At 36.9% G+C, this 20,613-nt stretch overlaps 3 protein-coding genes across 5 annotated transcripts; 2 read left to right on the forward strand and 1 right to left on the reverse strand.

Annotated features, from left to right (window-relative positions):
* Positions 1–250: 250 nt before the first annotated feature.
* On the forward strand, positions 251–10,823 carry LOC108225949 (hypothetical protein). Its single transcript, XM_064080096.1, has 16 exons — positions 251–1,708; positions 1,975–2,103; positions 2,219–2,367; positions 2,798–3,008; positions 3,171–3,405; positions 3,487–3,637; positions 3,710–4,014; positions 4,898–5,053; positions 6,082–6,133; positions 6,952–8,263; positions 8,471–8,605; positions 8,725–8,855; positions 9,356–9,566; positions 9,762–9,999; positions 10,076–10,226; positions 10,297–10,823. The coding sequence occupies exons 1-16, from the start codon at positions 400–402 to the stop codon at positions 10,600–10,602; spliced, it is 5,181 nt and encodes a 1,726-aa protein (XP_063936166.1). The 5' UTR covers positions 251–399; the 3' UTR covers positions 10,603–10,823.
* A 4,031-nt stretch (positions 10,824–14,854) lies between these two features.
* LOC108224422 (universal stress protein PHOS34) lies at positions 14,855–16,808 on the reverse strand. Of its 3 annotated transcripts, XR_010284640.1 has the most exons (4): positions 15,999–16,807; positions 15,418–15,459; positions 15,058–15,244; positions 14,855–14,923 (listed from the first exon to the last, which is right to left on the reverse strand). XR_010284640.1 is itself a non-coding variant. In XM_017399045.2 (3 exons), the coding sequence occupies exon 1, from the start codon at positions 16,708–16,710 to the stop codon at positions 15,991–15,993; it is 720 nt and encodes a 239-aa protein (XP_017254534.1). In that variant the 5' UTR covers positions 16,711–16,808; the 3' UTR covers positions 14,991–15,244; positions 15,418–15,459; positions 15,987–15,990. The 3 variants fall into 3 exon arrangements, 2 of the variants coding, with proteins under 2 accessions (XP_017254534.1, XP_017254533.1); XM_017399045.2 differs by lacking the exon at positions 14,855–14,923 and having other exon boundaries at positions 14,991–15,244; positions 15,987–16,808; XM_017399044.2 differs by lacking the exon at positions 14,855–14,923 and having other exon boundaries at positions 14,991–15,244.
* Positions 16,809–17,884: 1,076 nt separating this feature from the next.
* On the forward strand, positions 17,885–19,732 carry LOC108225950 (uncharacterized). The gene has a single exon (XM_017400901.2). It carries the CDS (start codon positions 17,885–17,887, stop codon positions 19,730–19,732), a length of 1,848 nt encoding a protein of 615 aa, XP_017256390.2.
* The last annotated feature ends 881 nt before the right edge of the window (positions 19,733–20,613 follow it).

Below are 20,613 nucleotides of genomic sequence, written 5' to 3' on the forward strand. Positions count from 1 at the left end.
TATTTATATATTGTCAGCAGAATATATGTATATCAAGTACGAATTTTGTCTTGTGAATAATTTTATGTATAAGCACAATTTGTGCCTCTGTGAAGACCTATTTACTTTCTTTAAATATGACTAACAGTATGCATATGTTTACTCCTGTCATTAGAGTCACATTCTGGCAAGGTGTCACCTTATGTCCTTGTCGATTAACAGTAGATTCCAGCATATAGACTTTTCAAAACTTATTTTTCGTAATGAGTAGCAAGTATGAACTCACCACTCAGCTTCAGAGTCAAGCAGCCGTTGCAGACGCCCCTAGCTATGTCAAGAATATGATTTCTAACAACCAAGAACAGGACTCCATTTCCTTCTTTCTTACCCAGGCTTCATAAATAGAATAATTAATTCTTAATGAGGGGGTCAAGATCGAGCAAAACCATGACAAGCACTGCTGTAAATTTCTTTTCTACCATTTTGTTACTGTGCATTTTAATTAACTCCTCTGCTACAGATGTTTTGAGAATAAATCAAACACTAAGAGATGGTCATACAATTGTATCACAGCACGGTGAATTTGAACTGGGATTTTTCACCCGTGGCAGTAGTACAAATCGGTACCTGGGTATATGGTTCAAGAAGATATCGTACGGGACAGTTGTATGGGTGGCTAACAGAGATACACCGCTGAATAATACTTCTGGGATGGTTAGGATTGATAACAAGGCAATTTTATTAGTTTCTAATGCTAGCAATACCATAATTTGGTCATCAAATTATTCAACATCTGTGAACAATCCTGTGGCGCAGCTATTGGATACAGGAAATCTTGTGGTCAGGGATGAAAAAGATGGTGGCCAAGAAAATTTCGTATGGCAGAGCTTTGATTATCCTGGAGATACTATGTTACCAGGCATGAAATTTGGAAAGAATCTGGTGACGGGGCAGCAATGGTATTACTCATCATGGAAAAGTGTTGATGATCCTTCAACAGGAAGTTTTATACATCGAATGGATACACATGGTTATCCCCAGCTGCTGGTGTGGAAAGATTCAAAAATACAAGCTAGGACTGGACCATGGGTTGGTAATCGTTTCAGTGGCGATCCAGTACCAAAAGCAAACAGAATTTTCTTAAGTGAATTTTTTATTGAGCAGAGGGAGATCTATTATGCATTTCATCTTCTCAATAGAAGTTCCATTACACCTGTCACCAGGTTGATGTTGGATCCAAATGGTGGTCGCCAGCGTCTGATATGGAATTATCAGAATCAAGAATGGACAACTTATAGGACTATACAAGTGAATGACTGTGATCGATATGCACCTTGCGGTCCATATGCTACTTGTGACCCTAACAACTCTCCTAAATGTGCATGTTTGAGAGGTTTTAAACCAAGAAGTTCTGAAAAATGGGAAGCAGCTGATTGGACAGATGGATGTGTTCGTACAAATTCATTGGATTGTGATAATGGAGATGGTTTTGTCAAGTATACAGGAGTGAAACTGCCTGACACGCAACAGTCATGGTACAATTTGACCATGGGTCTCAAAGAATGCAAAAGTCTGTGCTTGAAGGATTGCAATTGTACAGCTTATTCAAATATAAACGTCGAAAATGGTGGAAGTGGATGCTTGCTATGGTTTGGGGGATTGATGGACATTAAAGTCGACACAGAAGATGCTCAAAGTATATATGTGAGGATGCCAGCCTCTGATTTAGGTAAGAAAATTATTTCACACAGTCAAAGACTCTTTTCTTTTTCTTTTCATTTGTTGTTAAGTAGAAGACTCTTTTCTATTTAAAGGCAACCAGGGTTTTAGCAGGGAGCCTTACCCTGAAACTCATCATACACATGCCTCCACAGAGGCTCTAACTCTACCACTCTTCCCAGATGGAATACCTTACTTCTTTTATCAGTTTAAATTCTTTCAATTATGCTCTAAATAGAATGTCAGAAATATTAACTTAAGTTTGGTTTTTAACAGATGAAAGCAAGAGGTCCGGAGTGAGGCGAATATTAATCATATCACTTACAATAGCATTAACAGCAATGTCAGCCTTGATCCTCTTTTATCTGTTTAAGAAGAGAAAGCTGAAAAGAAAAGGCAAGTGTTTGATTATTTAGATTTTCTTCAGATATACTGATCAAAATTAGATGCCTTTTGTACTATTTATTCAAATTTTTGGAGTGTATTATCGTTTCAATACTAGATCACTATTTGCTATAAGTTTGTTCTCATTTAGCAGAAAGATTGAGTTCAAATGAAGATGAAAATTTGGAGCTACCATTATTTGACTTCAGAAAAATTGTGAAAGCCACCACCAACTTCTCCAATGATAATAAGATCGGAGAGGGGGGCTTCGGATCTGTTTATAAGGTCAGTATCATTTGCACAATAATGGGTTTGGTCCATGCTAAGCGGACCGTCCATCTACAACAAATTAGGAAAGTACATAGACATGTTGGTCAAGAGAAGAAAGTACAAAACAAATAACTAAACTCCAGCAAAATACAGTATATCTTTGCTCATTCGATCTGAACTTGCTTAAATGTTTCTTCTTTAAATTCATAGTAGGAGTGGATATAAGTGACAGTGTATTGTTCTAATGTCAAGTAAATAAACATGTGCTAATACACAGCATGTTGCAAACAAAATGAAATGATTCATGTAAACTGGATGAAAAACTGACATCTGCACAACTTTAAAAAACAAAAAATTAAGATAAGCAACGTAACGGTGACAAAGAAAGAAAGAACAATGTGCACCTATCAAAACAGAATATAGAACTGAAATGATTAATTTGCAGGGTACGCTAGAGGATGGGCAGCTAGTAGCTGTGAAAAGGCTGTCAGACAGTTCAAGGCAAGGAATAGATGAATTCAAGAATGAAGTTTCATTGATTGCTAAACTTCAGCATCGGAATCTTGTCTCACTTCTTGGTTATTGCATTGAGGAACAAGAAAGGATATTGGTCTATGAATACATGCCCAACAATAGTCTAGATTCTTTTATTTTCGGTATATAAATCTCTCTTCTACATGACATTCTTTTCTCGACTTTTTATATCTTTCTGCTATATAATCAGTGTAACCCTGATATTTACATAAGATTGATCGTCTAAATTATTTAATGGTAGAGCAATTTAATGGTTTAAACTGACTATGATGAACAATTTATAGATGAAAAAAGAAGGCTAGCAGGTTGGCAAAGGTACTACAGTATCATAAATGGTGTTGCTAGGGGACTACTGTATCTTCATCAAGACTCCAAACTAAGAATTATTCACAGAGATCTTAAAGCAAGCAATGTTTTACTTGATCAGGATATGAATCCAAAAATATCGGACTTTGGCATGGCAAGAAGTTTTGGAGGAAGCCAAACTGAAGCAAATACGACAAGAGTTGTTGGGACCTAGTATGATTTCTTTTAGTACTGCAATCAATTAATTTCTACATGATTATACATAACTAAGATTATTTTTTTTATGTGCTGCAGTGGTTACATGTCTCCAGAGTATGCTATTGATGGACTATTCTCAACCAAATCTGATGTCTATAGTTTTGGTGTTTTAGTATTAGAAATATTAAGTGGAAAGAGAAACAGATGTTTTGAACATCCGGATCACAATCTCAACCTTCTAGGACATGTAAGTGCATTCAGACATAAATGTTGATGTATAGGAATGCTTACTTGTAATTTCTAATATGAAAACTATCAGGCATGGAGATGTTTTAATGAAGACAAGCTTAAAGAATTGATGGACGAGACAATTGTGAAGCCAACTGATCATCATGAAGTGTTTCGAGTTATTCAAATAGGATTACTTTGTGTTCAAGAATATCCAGAAGACAGACCAGAAATGTCATCTGTGGTTCTGATGTTGAATAGTAAAATCGCACTGCCAAATCCCAAGAAACCTGGATTTTTCACAGAGAGACGACGGAATGAAAGAGATTATTCATCAAGTAAACGTATACTTTCTTCATCATATGACTATAGTATTACAGCTATTGTACCACGATAGTACTTAGTATTTCATATGTACATAATGTACATACAGTTGCAATATTCTCTTCAGTTGTAAAGTTCTGACGAGATCTTAGCAGGAGAACTAATCGATTAATTTCATTAGAAATAATCTTTAGTTACATCCGTACTAGAGAATTGAGATCATATTCAGTTTATGTATTATACTGCATAATGTTCCAAATAACTAGAATTTAATTGTGTCATTCAACTTAATAGATAAATAGGGAAGAATGTGTTCTTTTTAAACATAGTTGCAATCTTGAATTTTTTCGCTTTTGTAATATTCAATAATAGGTCATCTAATTCATTTTTCAAAATTTGTGAAGAATCCTGCGGAGAGAAATATACTTTTTTGCATAATTTTATATTGAACGGGAAGCATTGTGCACTGGTGAGCAACAAAGAAAGTAAGAAAGCAAATTTGGAGTACTTCTTCTCAATAATGATTTAAAGTGTGTTGTGTCACAAGAAGGATTGCTATACTTATTCGGTACATTATTGACAATCGCACAAAGGTTTAGTTTTAGTAAATGGAAATTGACTTATCTAAACTTTTATGGAATCGATACCTCTTGACCATACAAGAATATGTGGAGCTCGTAAGCTTGAACTTCTTGGACATGTGATCATAAACCTTAACCTTCTTGGACATGTAAATGCATGAACACTTTTAAACTTTAAATCATAATCACCACGAATAAAGTTGTTTTATTTAAGATAAGCCTTAGGAAATATTCATCGGGTGAATCAGTAATCATGAAATGTACGAATAATTACGATTGAATTATTGTGCTTCCAACAAAACCTGTTAGATAGACCCAAAATGTAACATGTAGTGCCAATGCTAAATAGTAAAAATGCAGTACCTGATCCCAAGCAATCTGGAGGTTTCCCAGAAAGAAGGCGGCATGAAAGAGTTTATTCAACAAGCCAGCCTATATTCTTCACCAGAAGAGTTGAACTTTACCACTGTTGTGCAACGAGACAAGATTATTAATGTTTCATCAGTCAATTGTTTTCATACTATACTGAGGTAAATAGTAATCATATAATTATTGGTAACAGAATTATAGCAGTAATCAGAAACACAATTAGCAAGTAATTATTTATTTATTTATTTTTTTGGCAAAATTAGCAAGTAATTATTAGTGACTCAATATCAGAAACACGCAGATAATTAGCAAATTTGATACAAGCCGAACAGCGATGCAATAAACACACAACATAAAATGTCTCGTGTAATATACCCAATTATCATAGTTTTAACGATGAAAATCTTGATTTGAGCTATTACCCAACAGAATTTCTTTTGAATTAATCCAAACCGCCCTATAATCCCCCAACGTGTTTATTACCCGCTGATCCTTGTGCTCTGGTCTACGAAGCTTCACAGGTATTTCTATGCCAGGAAAAGTCAGGTGCGGTTACACAGTAACACAATATAAGTCAGAGGTAGTTAGTACGAAGTGTATGAGGACACAATTATTAAACAATAATGGAGAGCAATGCCTTCCATTGGAGAATGAGGATAAATAAGACCAACCACCCATCCCAATCCTACATTCAATACCAATCCAGTCACCAAGCTTTAACTTTGTCATCAGTTTTTGGACAGAAGAATTCAGAGTCTTGTGAATATATGACAGGGGAGGGGACTAGTAGTCTACACCCGTTAAAACGCCAATCAGTCAATGTGAGGTCATCTCAAGTTTCCCTGCAGAGAAGCACATACAGATGTTCCTGGAAAGATGTATTATGGTTGTGCATGACAATTGAATAAGCACAGCAGTCAAAGCAAAGAAGAATGTAAAATGAAAATATATATAGAGTTGGTTTATTTGCATGATAGGACATGAAATATAGAGGTAAATACGAGCATAATCATAGGCAAAACTGGCATACAAGCCAGTGAAAAAAATATAGGATTTTAATTATGTGGACCAAAATAAAAACTCATTTGCATCTACCTCCAAGAATGGAGACTCATTCCCATCTGGCTCATTGTCAAGAAGACCAAAAAACATCAACTTCAATCTACTTTATATGTTTAATGTAATCTAGGGGTGGCAATTTTAGATTTTGCCTCAGTAAATCGGGTTACAAACTGGGTCAGGTTCGTGTCGGGTCTGATATTGCCCCCCAATTTAATCTTTATTTATAAACATATATATTATACTTGTATTGGAATTCATGCATTTATATTTTTAATGAAATACTACCTTATATTCAGTACGAATTTTCTTAAGATTGATTATTTATTTGAACTGTAATATTTTTAATATACTTATTTAAAATATTATTGTTCACATATAAATTTTTTATATATTAATATTTAATCAATTTGACCACAAAAAGACAAACAAGACAAAAGAAGTGAGACGGGGAGAGTATTATAAAATCTTGATCAATATGAAAAAAAAAATGATTATAACCAAGGTTTAGTATGCTGATATTTGATGTTTGTAGTATTAAATTTTCGGATTTCGATTATTAATATAAGGTAAGGTACATCACTGGTGGAATTAATATTTCTAATACCTTAAAAAAATGTATAACTTGTGACTTTGTCAAGTCCTTTTTTTTTTCCTCTTCATATATGATTACATAATGCATACAATCAAGCACAGAGTCATATAAATCAACCTTGTTCTAGTAAGCTGTCCCCATACCAACTACCAGTATATTTAGAATCATATCGACTTTTCACATTGTAATCTTAGTAAAGAAAAGTCCGTTTTTAGTAATTATTGAAGTATCCAACTCATCTTTCTGCTCACTCCTCGTAAGGTCAAGCAAAGTCCACCATACTTGCTAGCCATTTCCAACCTAGAAATAACAGCTTTAATTATATATATCTAGTATGAATTGCTAACCAGCTTTAATACTTCCACCTAGTATGCTACCCATACCAGCTTTAATACTTCCACCTAGTATGAATTGCTAACCAGGGGGATCGAGAAAGAAATAATGGCAAGCACTGCTTTAAATCTCTTATCTATTACCCTGTTACTATCCATTTTAACAAACGCCTCAGGTAAAGATATCTTGAGAGGAGATGAAACAATTAGAGATGGTGAGACGATAGTATCAGCAAACGGTGAATTTGAACTGGGATTTTTCAGGGCTGGAAGCAGTACTAATCGGTACTTGGGAATATGGTTCAAGAAGATGTCATATGGGACAGTTGTGTGGGTGGCTAATAGAGATAGACCACTGAATAACACTTCTGGGATGTTAAGGATTGATAACAAGGCAATTTTGTTATTGGTTGATGCTGCACTAATTTGGTCAGCAAATTCTTCAACATTTGTGAAGAATCCTGTGGCACAGCTATTGGATACAGGAAATCTCGTGTTCAGGGACGAGCAAGATGGCGGCTCAGAAAATTTTGTATGGCAGAGTTTTGACTATCCTGGAGATACCATGTTGCCAGGCATGAAATTTGGAAAGAATTTGGTAACGGGGCGACAGTGGTATTACTCGTCGTGGAAAAGTGTTGATGATCCATCTCCAGGAAATTTTGTGCATCGAATGGATACACATGGTTATCCACAGTTGCTGCTGTGGAAAGGTTCAGAACTACAAGCCAGGACTGGACCATGGGTCGGCAATCGGTTTAGTGGTGATCCGGTACCAAAAGCAAACAGGATTTACTTGAATGAATTTTTTATTGAGCCGAGGGAAATCTATTATGCATTTCATCTTTTCAATACAAGTTCCACTAGACCTGCCACAAGGTTGATATTGGATCCAAATGGTAATCGACAGCGTCTAATATGGAATGATCAGAATCAAGAATGGAGAACTTATCTAACTATACTTGTGACTGACTGTGATCGATCTGCACCTTGTGGTCCATATGCTACTTGTGACGTTAACAGCTCTCCAAAATGTGCATGTTTGAGAGGCTTCAAACCAAAAATTCCTGAGAAATGGGAAGCAGCCGACTGGAGAGACGGGTGTGTTCATATAAATCCACTGAATTGTGGACATGGAGACGGCTTTGTCAAGTTTTCAGGAGTGAAATTGCCGGACACGCGACAGTCGTGGTACAATTTGACCATGAATCTCGAAGAATGCAAAAGCATGTGCTTAAAGAATTGCAATTGTACCGCTTGTTCAAATATAAACGTCGAAAAAGAAGGAAGCGGATGTTTGCTGTGGTTTGGGGGATTAATCGGGATTAACGGTTACACAGAAGATGCGCAGAGTATATACGTGAGAATGCCAGCCTCAGATTTAGGTGAGACAATTATTTCACACAGTAAATCCTGACATGATATCTTCTTGTTACTAAGAAAATAGTAGTATTCACTAGGCTCCCCCTCTTTACAGTTTTGATACTTTACCTATCTTCAGGTCCAAATACCTTACCTCTCTTTTCGGATAAAATTCTATAATTATGCGAAAAATAGAATGTCAGAAATACCTCAATTTTGGTTTGCTACAGATGAAAGTGCTACAGATGAAAGCAACAACTCAGGATTGAGGCGAATTATATTCATATCAATTTCAGTAGCATTAACAGCAATGTCAGCCTTGATCCTCCTGCTTCTGTTCATGAAGAGAAAGCTGAAAAGAAAAGGCGAGTTGTTTGATCACTTAATCCAAAAATGAGCCGCTATTTATTCAGTGTTTAGGAGTATATTTCAAAAAAAATCATACTATATCATCATTTGCTATAAGTTTATTCTCATTTCACAGGAACGTCGAGTTCTAATGGAGAAGAAAATTTGGAGTTACCATTATTTGACTTCAGAAAAATTGTTAATGCCACCACCAACTTCTCCCATGATAATAAGATCGGAGAGGGGGGCTTTGGACCTGTTTATAAGGTTAGTATCATTTGCACAGTAATAAGGTTCGTCCATGCTAAAAGCACCATCACCTCTGAAACAATGGAGAAATTATATAATTATATCACAAGATTTTCACTAATACCGGACTTCAGCCTAACACAGTGTATATTTGCTCATTCAATCGGAACTTGCTTGAATGTTTCTTCTTTAGATTTACAGTACTAGTGGAAAGAAGTGAGGGTGTATTCTTCTAATGTAAGGTATATTATAGAGGTATTAATATACAGCATGTTGCAAACAAAACGAATGTTTCTGGTTACCCTGATACTTGCATGAGTTTGTTGTTTCCTAGGAGAACATAAAATGATTCATGTAAACATAAAGAACTAATCTGGCATCTGCACAACTGAAAAGATATTAAAAGATAATCAGATTGCATATTTGTATTTTCAAGGATCAAGGCGTGATGAAGAAAGAATGAATGATGTCCACCTGTAAAACTATAACTTAGAATTATCAAAATGCTTAATTTGCAGGGTATGCTAGAGGATGGGCAACTAATTGCTGTGAAAAGGCTGTCCGATAGTTCAAGGCAAGGAATAGATGAGTTCAAGAACGAAGTTTCATTGATTGCTAAACTTCAGCATCGAAATCTTGTCTCACTTCTTGGTTATTGCATTGAGGATCAGGAAAGGGTCTTGATTTATGAATACATGCCAAACGGAAGTCTAGATTCTTTTATCTTTGGTATATCCCTCTTTTAACTGCTATTCATTTTCTCAACCTTTTTTTTTGTTGAGTCTGTTTTTCTCAACTTTTAATGTCCTTAAAATATAAAATTAGTGTTATCCTGATATATACTGAAATTTGATTTTGATCTTTTAAATTTATAATATTATAACCATTTAAAGTTTCGAACTGATCCTCATGAATCATTCATAGATAAAGGAAAAAGAAGCTTGGCGGATTGGGAAAGGTACTACAGTATCATAAATGGTGTTGCTAGGGGACTTTTGTATCTCCATCAAGACTCCAAACTAAGAATTATTCATAGAGATCTTAAAGCTAGCAATGTTTTACTGGATCATGACATGAATCCAAAAATATCGGATTTTGGCATGGCAAGAAGCTTTGGTGGAAGCCAGACTGAAGCAAATACGACAAGAGTTGTTGGGACTTAGTATGATTTCTTTAGAGACAATTAATTAATTTCTACATGTTTACACATAACTGAGATATTTTTTTATGTGCTGCAGTGGTTACATGTCTCCTGAGTATGCTATTGATGGACTATTCTCAACTAAATCTGATGTTTATAGTTTCGGTGTTTTAGTATTGGAAATATTAAGCGGAAAGAGAAACCGATGTTTTGAACATCCAGATCACAATCTCAACCTTCTGGGACATGTAAGTGCATATTAACATTTAGTCTAATATAGGCATGCTTACTTGTAATCTCTAATATAATCACTATCAGGCATGGAGATGTTTTAGTGAAGACAGACTCAAGGATTTGCTCGATGGAATAATATTGGAGCCAAGTAATGAGTGTGAGGCTTTTCGAGATATTCAAATTGGATTACTGTGTGTTCAAGAATATCCAGAAGACAGACCAAACATGTCATCTGTCGTTCTGATGTTGAATAGTAAAACTGCACTGCCTAATCCTAAGAAACCAGGTTTCTTTACAGAGAGAAAACGGCATGAAAAAGATTATTCATCAAGCAAGCATATATTATCTTCATCCAATGATTATAGTATTACAGCTATTTCACCACGATAGCGGCTGATTTCATTTGTACATCAGTAAATACTATAGCATATGTTATATACTACAGGTTAGCATGAGTTTAGATAGTATTCAATAGATTTACTGTGGAGTGTTCAGAACAAAGTTAGTGAATTGTCTGACTTCATGAGTGACTGCCTTAGAGTTTGAAGTATTCCTACAGTTGTACTGGTGGTCAATTTATTGATGCAAAACCTGATTATTGTGCTTATAAATTTTAGAAGTGAATCGTATAATGTTTTTCATTAGTTGTAAAATACTGACAAAATCTTAATAGGAATATTCCTCAAGAACTTTAACTAGTAATATCTTATGATTACAAGATAATTCTTCATCCTCATTCCTCTGTACTGCAGACCTGAAATACTTCTGTTTTATACTTCAGTTATTGTTTTGCACAATGTTCCAAATAACTATTTAACTGCGACATTCAATCAAATGGATAATTAGGGAAAAACGAATAGTTGTTATTTCATAGTTGCAATTCAGATTTTATTTATTATTTGTTAATATTTCAACAGAGGGCATAATGCAGTAACCATTGAAGGAACTGGAATTTTGAGAGGGACAGTTAAAATATACTATAACTTATGGATGTCCACCATAAGATTAGACTTGAAAAAATCAGAAAATATAGAAAGCCAACTCTTAACATTTATAAAATGCATGTAAATATTTGATCTTTTACCCGAGATAAGTTCTTATTTCAGGGAAATAAGCAAAACAGGCACAATATCATTTGGGACAGCTGGATAGGTGGCTAACAGGGATTGATACCATACCTTTTTACTAGTAGTGGCAAGCATAAATAAGTCCCAAAATCATCATCAAGATATGTGAAGAATATCTTTGAAACCGGAAGTCTTTTTTACAAGGATGAAAAGGTTATCCGCATAATTTCTCCTGGAGACGTTGTATTACCATGCAAGAAGTTTGGAGTGAACATGGAAGCCCGTACAAAATGTCCTTCCCCTCCCATCAGATATAAAATTGCGTAAAAATGGAAGGAAAGAAGGTAAAGTGGATTGACATATATGGCGTCACAGAGTTTTTTTATGATAGAAAAGAAGAGAAAGAGATAGATTTAATTAGTTTTTTTATAGGAAAATGCTTGGTGCACATAATTGTGTACAAAAACATGTACATAATGACATGTGGTAGATTTTAATTGGATGGCCCCCCTGCATTTACACCAACCATCCCAATTAAAACCCACCACATCACTTGCCACATTATGTACAAATTTTCTGTACACAATTATGTGTACCTAGCACTACTCTTTTTTATAAGTTAAAAGGGCTGTTTGTTTGGTAGGAGCAGAACTGCTCCTGGCTTCTGTTTGTCTTAACCCGTTAATGTAAAGAAGTAGAAAACACTTTTAAAAAGTAGAAAACACTTTTAAAAAGTTAAGAATGCTAACTTCTCTCTCACAGCTTCTACTTTTTTTCCAAACACTTTATTAACTTATTTACTTCTCACTTTTTTTCCAAACCTTTTCATCATTATTTTATCAATAGATAAAAGGTTTCAAACATCAATTTTATTTATACGTGCAAAAATATCTGATGTGAGAAACTAACGACTTATTTGTATTTTTCATCCCTTTAGTTTGGGTTAAATGTAAAACGGATCACGTAGTTTGACAAAATTCAGTTTGCGTCCTCATACTTTTCATCTCGTAACAGATTGCACTCTTTTTGTCTATTTTGATCTTTAGTGTTAGTCAAACAAGGATATATAAATCAGTTATTTTCATTTGCAAGTCTAGGTTGTTCTTGAGGATCAAATCAAATTTAAACATCTTATTGAAATGCAATCTTCAAGTACGAGTAATCAAATTGAATCTAAGGCCTTATACTGTCTATATCCATCATCACCAATGATCGAGTCGAACAAACACTAAATTGCAATCGCCTGCTCTCATAAAGAGACAGTTAAATGATATTGTGAAGATAATTTATATACAAATACAAGTACCCGCTTCATGCATTCTCGTTGAATTACTGGCACCCTCTTCATCATGCCCTAACACAGTTATCGTTTGAGCTATCGATCAGAACTGCGATTTTATACAAAATTTTATCGTTAAATCAAGACCTTACTTTAAGAGGCGAAAAGCAAAGCTCTCACCAAGGAGAGAAACAACCAATCTCTCATTAAGGAGAGAAAACAACCTGAAATATAAGTCGAAAATCGAAATAAAAGCAAACTGAGACAAATACAAATAAAAGACTTATAGTTGAAACTACAAGAGATGATTAATTCTTGGCTTAAATACATTTTTACCCTCGAAGTTTCACCCAATATACACAATAACCATCTAAGTATCAAAAAATACGGTTTAGCCACAGAGAAAACCGGCAGCAAGTGTAATTCACTTGCTGCTGAGGAGAGTGGGTGGTAGTTAGGGACGGAGCATGCAGTGAAATTCTAACTTCATACACTACCCAAACACTGCCCCCCGCTACTGTTTTATTTCAAACATTTTACGTAAATATACATGGTGTATCGACATATTTATAATTTATATCATTTATTTGTTTTGATTTATCCCAACATATATTTTAGATAAATTATATAATATTCATTATTTTAATATATTTTGATTACTACCTCGATTAGTCATTTCGACTAATTCCCGAATAAATTTAAGACTTTTTTTTTGAATTAATTATCAAATTTAAGACTTAGTCATATGTTTATTTAGAAATTCTATGTAATAATGCTAAAATAATTTTTTTTTATTAATAATTAATAAAATCTCCTATCAGCTAATGAGTTCGCCAAACAAGGTTTAAAGAGAAATAGATTGCTTTCTGCATGGTGTTATTGGTTTACTGGATCGTGTCAGAATTATTGGTTGGTGGTACAACAACAGCTTTAGACAATGCACACATGCTTGAACCGCAAGTGACTTACAATCCCTCCCGGTTTTCACTTGTGCAATTTGGTTCTGGTCAAAGTGTACATAGATAGAAACATCACTGGCCGAACCGTACATTTTGATACTTCTGTGGCTACTGGCTAGTGTGTATATCGGGTGCAACTTTGATGGTAAAGTATATTTAAGCTTTAATTCTTGTATTCGATAAACTCCGCTTGAATCGAATAGAAAAAACAAACCGAAAGTTCTGATGATGTAGATCTAGAGAAAACAAGCCAAATGAAGGAAATCCTTTGTCGAAGCAAGACTATTAAGACTATTGAAAGAAATAAATCAAATAAAAGAGTTTAAGACTTTTCACCGGTGAAAGCTGATGGAAACCCCTCAGATAGTGAAGCGGCTACTTCAAGAACAAGTGTTTTTTAGAGAGGTTTTTTTTTATTGTATCTTTTGTTTTTTATTTTTTACTTTCATAAAAATAAACTCATATTTTGAGATTTTTTTCTAAAGTTGCCCTATTCTAAAAGTATTAAAATTAACTTTTTGGATAATTTCCCAGGAAAAACACGAAGCTTGTTTTTTTTTTGTGGAAATGTGGGTCTAGAAAAGCTATTTCATATTTATAGGTACTTTTCTGAATCTCGATTTAATTTAAGTTCTTAAGAAACGCTTGGATATTTAGAGTAATTCAACAAATTATTTTTTTTTAATATTTTTACAATCTATTATGTATTATACTATTTTAGAATTTGAATAAATATGCCCCTTGCAACTGTTTAGTCTCCTTAAATACGTAGTTTCAACTTCCAACACACTTTCTAGTTCCTCTCACATGCCATCTTTGAATCAATTCTGATTATGTTCTACAGCAACTTAGAAAAAGATAAAGAGACTAGAGTCCACAACAAACATTGATCCCCTGAAACCAACCTTTATATATTAAAATGAAATGATCCATTTAACGAATATTGTGAAACAGATGACAATATAACAATTCTTAAAACGGACTTTTTTTGTCCAACACAGTAATTTCTACTAGTGTGGTAAAGAAATACCTTGTTTTTGCAAACCTTCTGCTCGACGAATTTTTTTCACAGAATACAGATTCTATAAGAAGTGTGTGTGTGTGTGTGTGTGTGTTGGGGGGGGGGGGGGGGGGGGGGTATGATCAGCGATGTATGGCTTATACAAGGTGTACAAAAATCTTCTTTCTCAATACTTTTATCTTCAACAAGAGCATATAATCTTCAAAGATGCCCGGCCAATACCCCACCTCCATCTCAAATGGCAAAAAGTCTAATCAGGGAATACAATTCCTTCGGTAGTACCATATCCAATGAGAAGAACAAATATAAACACGCATTAGTCCGGCGTAGCAATCAAATAATTTATTGAAAGTAACCATCACATAAGATATGGGTTCAAATCTCCCTGCAAAGATTTTGAAGATCATAGATAAACCAGAAACATCAAAAGCGTGCATTTTGCAACAATCATATGCAAAGGAAGGGACACAAAGCATACATAAAAATCATAAATAACCGTACAGAAGAGAATTCACATACGGATGCAAATATCAGAACCAGAGATAGAACAAAATAAATACTAAGCAATGTTTTGTTTTCATGCAAGAGCAGGAGATGTTCAGTACGCTGCTGCTAGCTATTAAAACATGAGACAAGCACAGAACCACCCCTTAAACAAAGCAGCTCTCTGCACGATCTTGTCAAAAGTCAAGATCTACTAGGCTATCTGCAATAGTAGAAACAAAATAGTGCGGAAGCAAACATCAGACTAGTTTGCAATTAAGAAGAGCTTGCAGCAATAGAAACTAATAATGCACAGAATAGTATAGAAAATCTTCCAGAGCTACTTCAAGACAAACATTTATGAAGATTATATATTCTGAAACTACAATGCCTCACCTGCTTTCCATATCTGCTATAGAACAAGGTTCCATCAATTATCTGCAATAAAACATGTAGTTCAATGTCACAAAAAACATTCCTAATCAGGTCAAATTCATTGCACAATAAAAGGAACTAATGTCTACCTAACAAACTAATAAAAATACTAACAAAGTCTCACTCAAGAAAAGAGTGACATAGTTGCACTTTCAGAGACGGCCGAAACATCTTTTACATCAAAATCTTAGCAATGCAAAGTCTTTCACAAAACTTTGAACTCATGGTATCACATACACTCCACAAACCAGTATTTTGTGTCAAAATTATAAGAATGTGAAGTTGTGATATGAAACTAAACTCAAGTGTTTCACAGATAAACAAGAACATTTTTAGTACCATATTGAAAAACTTGAAAAATATAGACATTTACATTTCTGACCCGATGATTAAAGAAAACCTAACAATGATTTCAAACCCGCTGATCTCATCAAACTAATAAACCACGACATTGAAGCAATTAACTAACAAGATAAATACCATTATCAATTGAACAAAGCAACAACAAGAAGAACAACAATTCCAATTACATCATTATAAACCTTTTTTCTCTTTGTCATCCTCATCAGCATTACGATTTTCGACCTCCACCTCATTCTTCGCCACCACGTCTTTCTTCTTATCACCACCACCTACATTTCTATCCTTCTCATCGGGATACCTAACAACAACAACCGGACAAACACAATGCCTGACGCAATAATCACTAACACTCCCCAACCTCTCATTTCCCCCATTCTTCGTCGCGCCAAAGCCTCGACTCCCCATAATAACCGCACTCAATCCTAACCTCTCGACCTCCAAACACAACCTCTCCCTCATATCATGATCCTTCACAATATGTATCTTATACGGAATCTTCGCATCGACAAGCGGCTGCGACAAATCAGCCGCCTTAGAAGTCGTAAAGTCATCAAACTCGGTCTCTAGCTTCTGCTTCGTGGCTTCATCGGTGTCGGAGTCAACGGAGCCCCAGTCGGCGCCGTAGAGGACGGAGGTGGGGCGGACGTGGAGGAGGATGACGGCGTCACCGGGGCGGAGGTAGTGGTGGACGGACCACTTGACGGCGAAGGCGGACTCGTCGGAGAGGTCGACGGCGATGCCGATGCGGCGCTGGGCGGCGGATGTGGGAGTGTCGGTGGCGTGGGGAGTGGAGGAGGGGCGGTAGCGTGGGGAAGAAGCTTTGACTTTGATGGCGGCGAGGAGGGGCAGGTCGGAGTCGGGTGAGGATGGGGCGGGCTTTTGGGAATCCATTTCAAATTAGGGTTTATTAGGTTTCAAAATTAGGAAAGTGTTTTTGAGTTTATCATTACTTGTAGACTTTTTTATTCGGATATGCTTTTCTGCGAAGCTACCAGTGAAACCGCGAGTTTGAGTTGATTATATGTTCAATAATACCAACTAATTATACTATATTTGAGTTTATAAAAATGATTTATAAGTATTTTTTTTTTGCTAAGCCGATTTATAATTATTATATTTTATTATTCATTATTATCATACTTAATTTGTATTTGTTTTATTTTACATTTGTTTTGATAATAGTCGTACCCCTAAACTTTTAAATATTTATACAATTTCGTTAAAAAATTATTCTAATATTTATAATTTAAAATTGACATAAACCCAAAAATGGTAATTGGTTCGGTCAAAATAGGTTTCGCTAAAATCAAATCTGAACCGAATTTTTCAACCTGAATCAAAAAATCCCTGAATTCTTAAATCTAATTACGGATTGTGTTACCTGAAATCCAAACAAAAATTACAAAAAACGGCAAAGAGTAGGAATGGGAAGATCGAGGATAGTCGGGAAGGATGAGCAATTGTAGTGAAGGTCATGTCGTAAGATGGGAAGAATGAATGGTTACGGTGGCCACCTAGGATAAAGAGATAGATGGTCCAAGGAAGGAGGGGCGGGTAGTTGTTGTTATTACCCAATTATTCTCAATCGACACGTCGTTCGACATGACAAGATGACATGACGCCAGAGACAGGACATGATGCTTAAGCCTGAAGACTGGATAAGGGAGTTTCGAAATATTAACTGATCAGAGATAATAACGGGTCAAAGCAGGAGTGGAAATAGGCAGGGCGCATCGCACGATCTGTTATGAAAGGATAAGGATGATTAGAGTAACGTTAGAATTCAGTTGTAGAAATTGTATTATAAATAGGACAAAATAATAGGTAGAGAGGACACACAATACACTACAAACTCTTGTAACAATTTACTTAGTGAAGATCTTTCTGGCAGGGTTCTGAACCCTCCCGCGGTTTTTACCTCACAAGGGTTTTCCGCGTAACCAATTTCTCGTGTCTTACTTTATTGTTCTTAGTTATACTTTAGCACTTAACCCTAAAATTACAGCGTAAACTATTGGCGCCGTCTGTGGGAAATTTGCTAAAGCTCTGATACGGGAACACGCACATGACGACAGATGATCAACAACACCATGGCTCCACGAGCCAGGGAGACAATCCCACGATTCAGCAACTCTTGGAAACAATTCGGAAGATGCAGGACGACATGATTTCTCAACAAGAAGCTTGGAGGACCGAGAGAGAAACATTACAGAGGGAACTCACGACAGCTCGATCCAAATCCAACCCCACGGCAAGAGAAGTGTTGGACACCGTGGCCAGACGTTTGAATATGGACGACGAAGAAGAGGAGCAATACGACGAAGAAATCGAAGTGGAACACCCAGAACAGAGGGGTCCTGAAGTTAACGACAATGGCAATGGTGGAGGCCCGAATAATGACGGTGGTGGTCCAGAGAAACAAGACAGAAACAACGGACATAACAAGGGAGACAAAAAGAAGAAGAAGAAAGGAAGCAAGTCCACTAGGTCGCATAGCCATGACACGATGCGCAAGGAATTACAGGCCCTGAAGGAAATGGTTCAACGCATTCCTGGAGTACCGAAACCACTTGAAAAGGCTGCGCCTACGAGCTACGCGGACTCCCCTTTCTCTGACAACATCGCTCTGGTGGAGATGCCGAAGCGCTTCGCGGTACCGGTCATGAAAACCTACGATGGAACGACAGACCCACAAGAACATGTGGCACAATATAAACAACGAATGTTTACGGTATCCATCGCGAAGGAGCTGAGAGAGCCCTGCATGTGTAAAGGTTTTGGCTCAACATTGACTGGCCCGGCATTACAATGGTACGTGAGCCTCCCAAACGGAAGCATTGAGACATTCGCCGACTTAGTTGACGCCTTCAACCTTCAGTTTGCGAGTAGCAGAGTGTTTGAAAAAACTACAAGTGATCTCTATAAGATAGTTCAGGGGTTCAGAGAGCCATTGAGAGATTATTTAACAAGGTTCAATCGTGAGAAGGTGACCATCACGAATTGTGACACTCCTACGGCAGTCGAGGCATTCAGGAGGGGATTAGAAAAGGATTCGCCCTTATACGATGAGCTCACCAAGTATCCCTGCAAAACCCTAGACGACGTCCAGGCGAAGGCAATGGCTCAGGTGCGCCTTGAAGAGGACAAGAAGGATCGTGACGACAAATACTATCGTCCAAATCGTAAGATCATGACCACAAGAGACAGGGACTACAAACCATACACTAGAGACTCCAGAAGTTCAAGGGAGGAGACACGTGTGAACTCAACCCAGGAGTACGCGGATTGGAGAAAAGACCCAAACCTTCCCCCCACCTACGACAGCTATGGCTTCACGATAGCACCCGCAGCCATGATGAGGGAATTCACAAAGATGGGAGACGTAGTAAAATGGCCAGTGAAGAGCAACAAACCTAAGGCGAATCCAGAGTCCAAATTGTGGTGTGATTTTCATGGTGACTATGGTCACAAGGCGTCTGACTGCGTGGCACTGAGAAGAGAAATTCAATACCTCGTGAAAAAAGGGTATTTGACGGAATTCATGACGGGAAAGTCAGTGGCCAAAACACCGGAAAAACTACCACCACCACCTTATCAAAAGGTCGTAAACTTCATAGCAGGTGGCTCGGAGGTGTGTGGAGCAACCTACTCACAAGCAAAGCGCGTAGCGAGACGCAAAGGGAAGCAGGTCAATGTGTTGGACGCAAAAGAAGACGACATGACAGAATTGGTTTTCAACTGGTCAGACAGGAAGACCGTACAAGAACCTCAACAGGATGGCCTAGTTATCTCACTTCAAATAGGAAACTGTCTAATCAAAAGGGTGATGGTTGACAATGGTAGCGCAGCAAACATAATGACTAGAAACACACTTCAGGAGATGGGTTTGGCTGATAGTGACATGATCAAGTAGTCCACGACGCTTGTGGGATTTAGTGGCGAAACGAAGAGGACAATGGGAGAGATTACGTTACCAACTTATGCACAAGGACTCAACATGTTGACAAAATTCCTCATAATAGACTGCGAGATTACATACAACGTGATAATGGGCAGACCATGGATCCATGATTTGAAAGCAGTACCGTCAACGTTTCACCAGGTCATCAAGTTTCCAACACCATGGGGGGTTCAGCAAATTCGAGGAGAGCAATCCACAGCAAGGGAGTGCTACAAGACCTGTATGAAGCCAACCACCCAGCACGAACCTCAACTGACACCAACACCCGTGATGACGGGTCCAGAAAAACTGGCTGAAGTAAATTTAGACACAGGGGACAAAAAAGTGCTAATGGGGGAGGATCTGTCGCCTAATGTGGAAGCAAACTTGGTGGAATTCTTGACGACTCGGTTGAACGCCTTCGCATGGGAACATGAAGATATCACGGGTATCAGTGCAGATGTAATCACCCACAAGCTGAATGTAGACCCAAACTACAAGCCAGTGCAACAAAGAAGAAGGAAATTTGCGGCAGAGAGAAATAAAATAATCAACGAGGAGGTCTCACGACTACTCAAAGCAGGAATGATCAAAGAAGTGGACTACCCTGAATGGCTGGCTAATGTTGTCATAGTGCAGAAGAAGAATGGGAAATGGAGAGTTTGTGTCGACTACACGGACTTGAACAAAGTCTGTCCTAAAGACCCCTTCCCTCTTCCACACATCGACACCATGGTAGACTCAACCGCTGGACATGAACTCCTAACCTTCCTGGACGCCTCAAGTGGCTTCAATCAAATACAAATGGACCCGTCTGATGCGGAAAAGACAGCCTTTGTGACAGAAAGAGGAGT

This window comes from Daucus carota, chromosome 6 (genome assembly GCF_001625215.2).
Source record: "Daucus carota subsp. sativus chromosome 6, DH1 v3.0, whole genome shotgun sequence".
Taxonomy (NCBI): Eukaryota; Viridiplantae; Streptophyta; class Magnoliopsida; order Apiales; family Apiaceae; genus Daucus; species Daucus carota.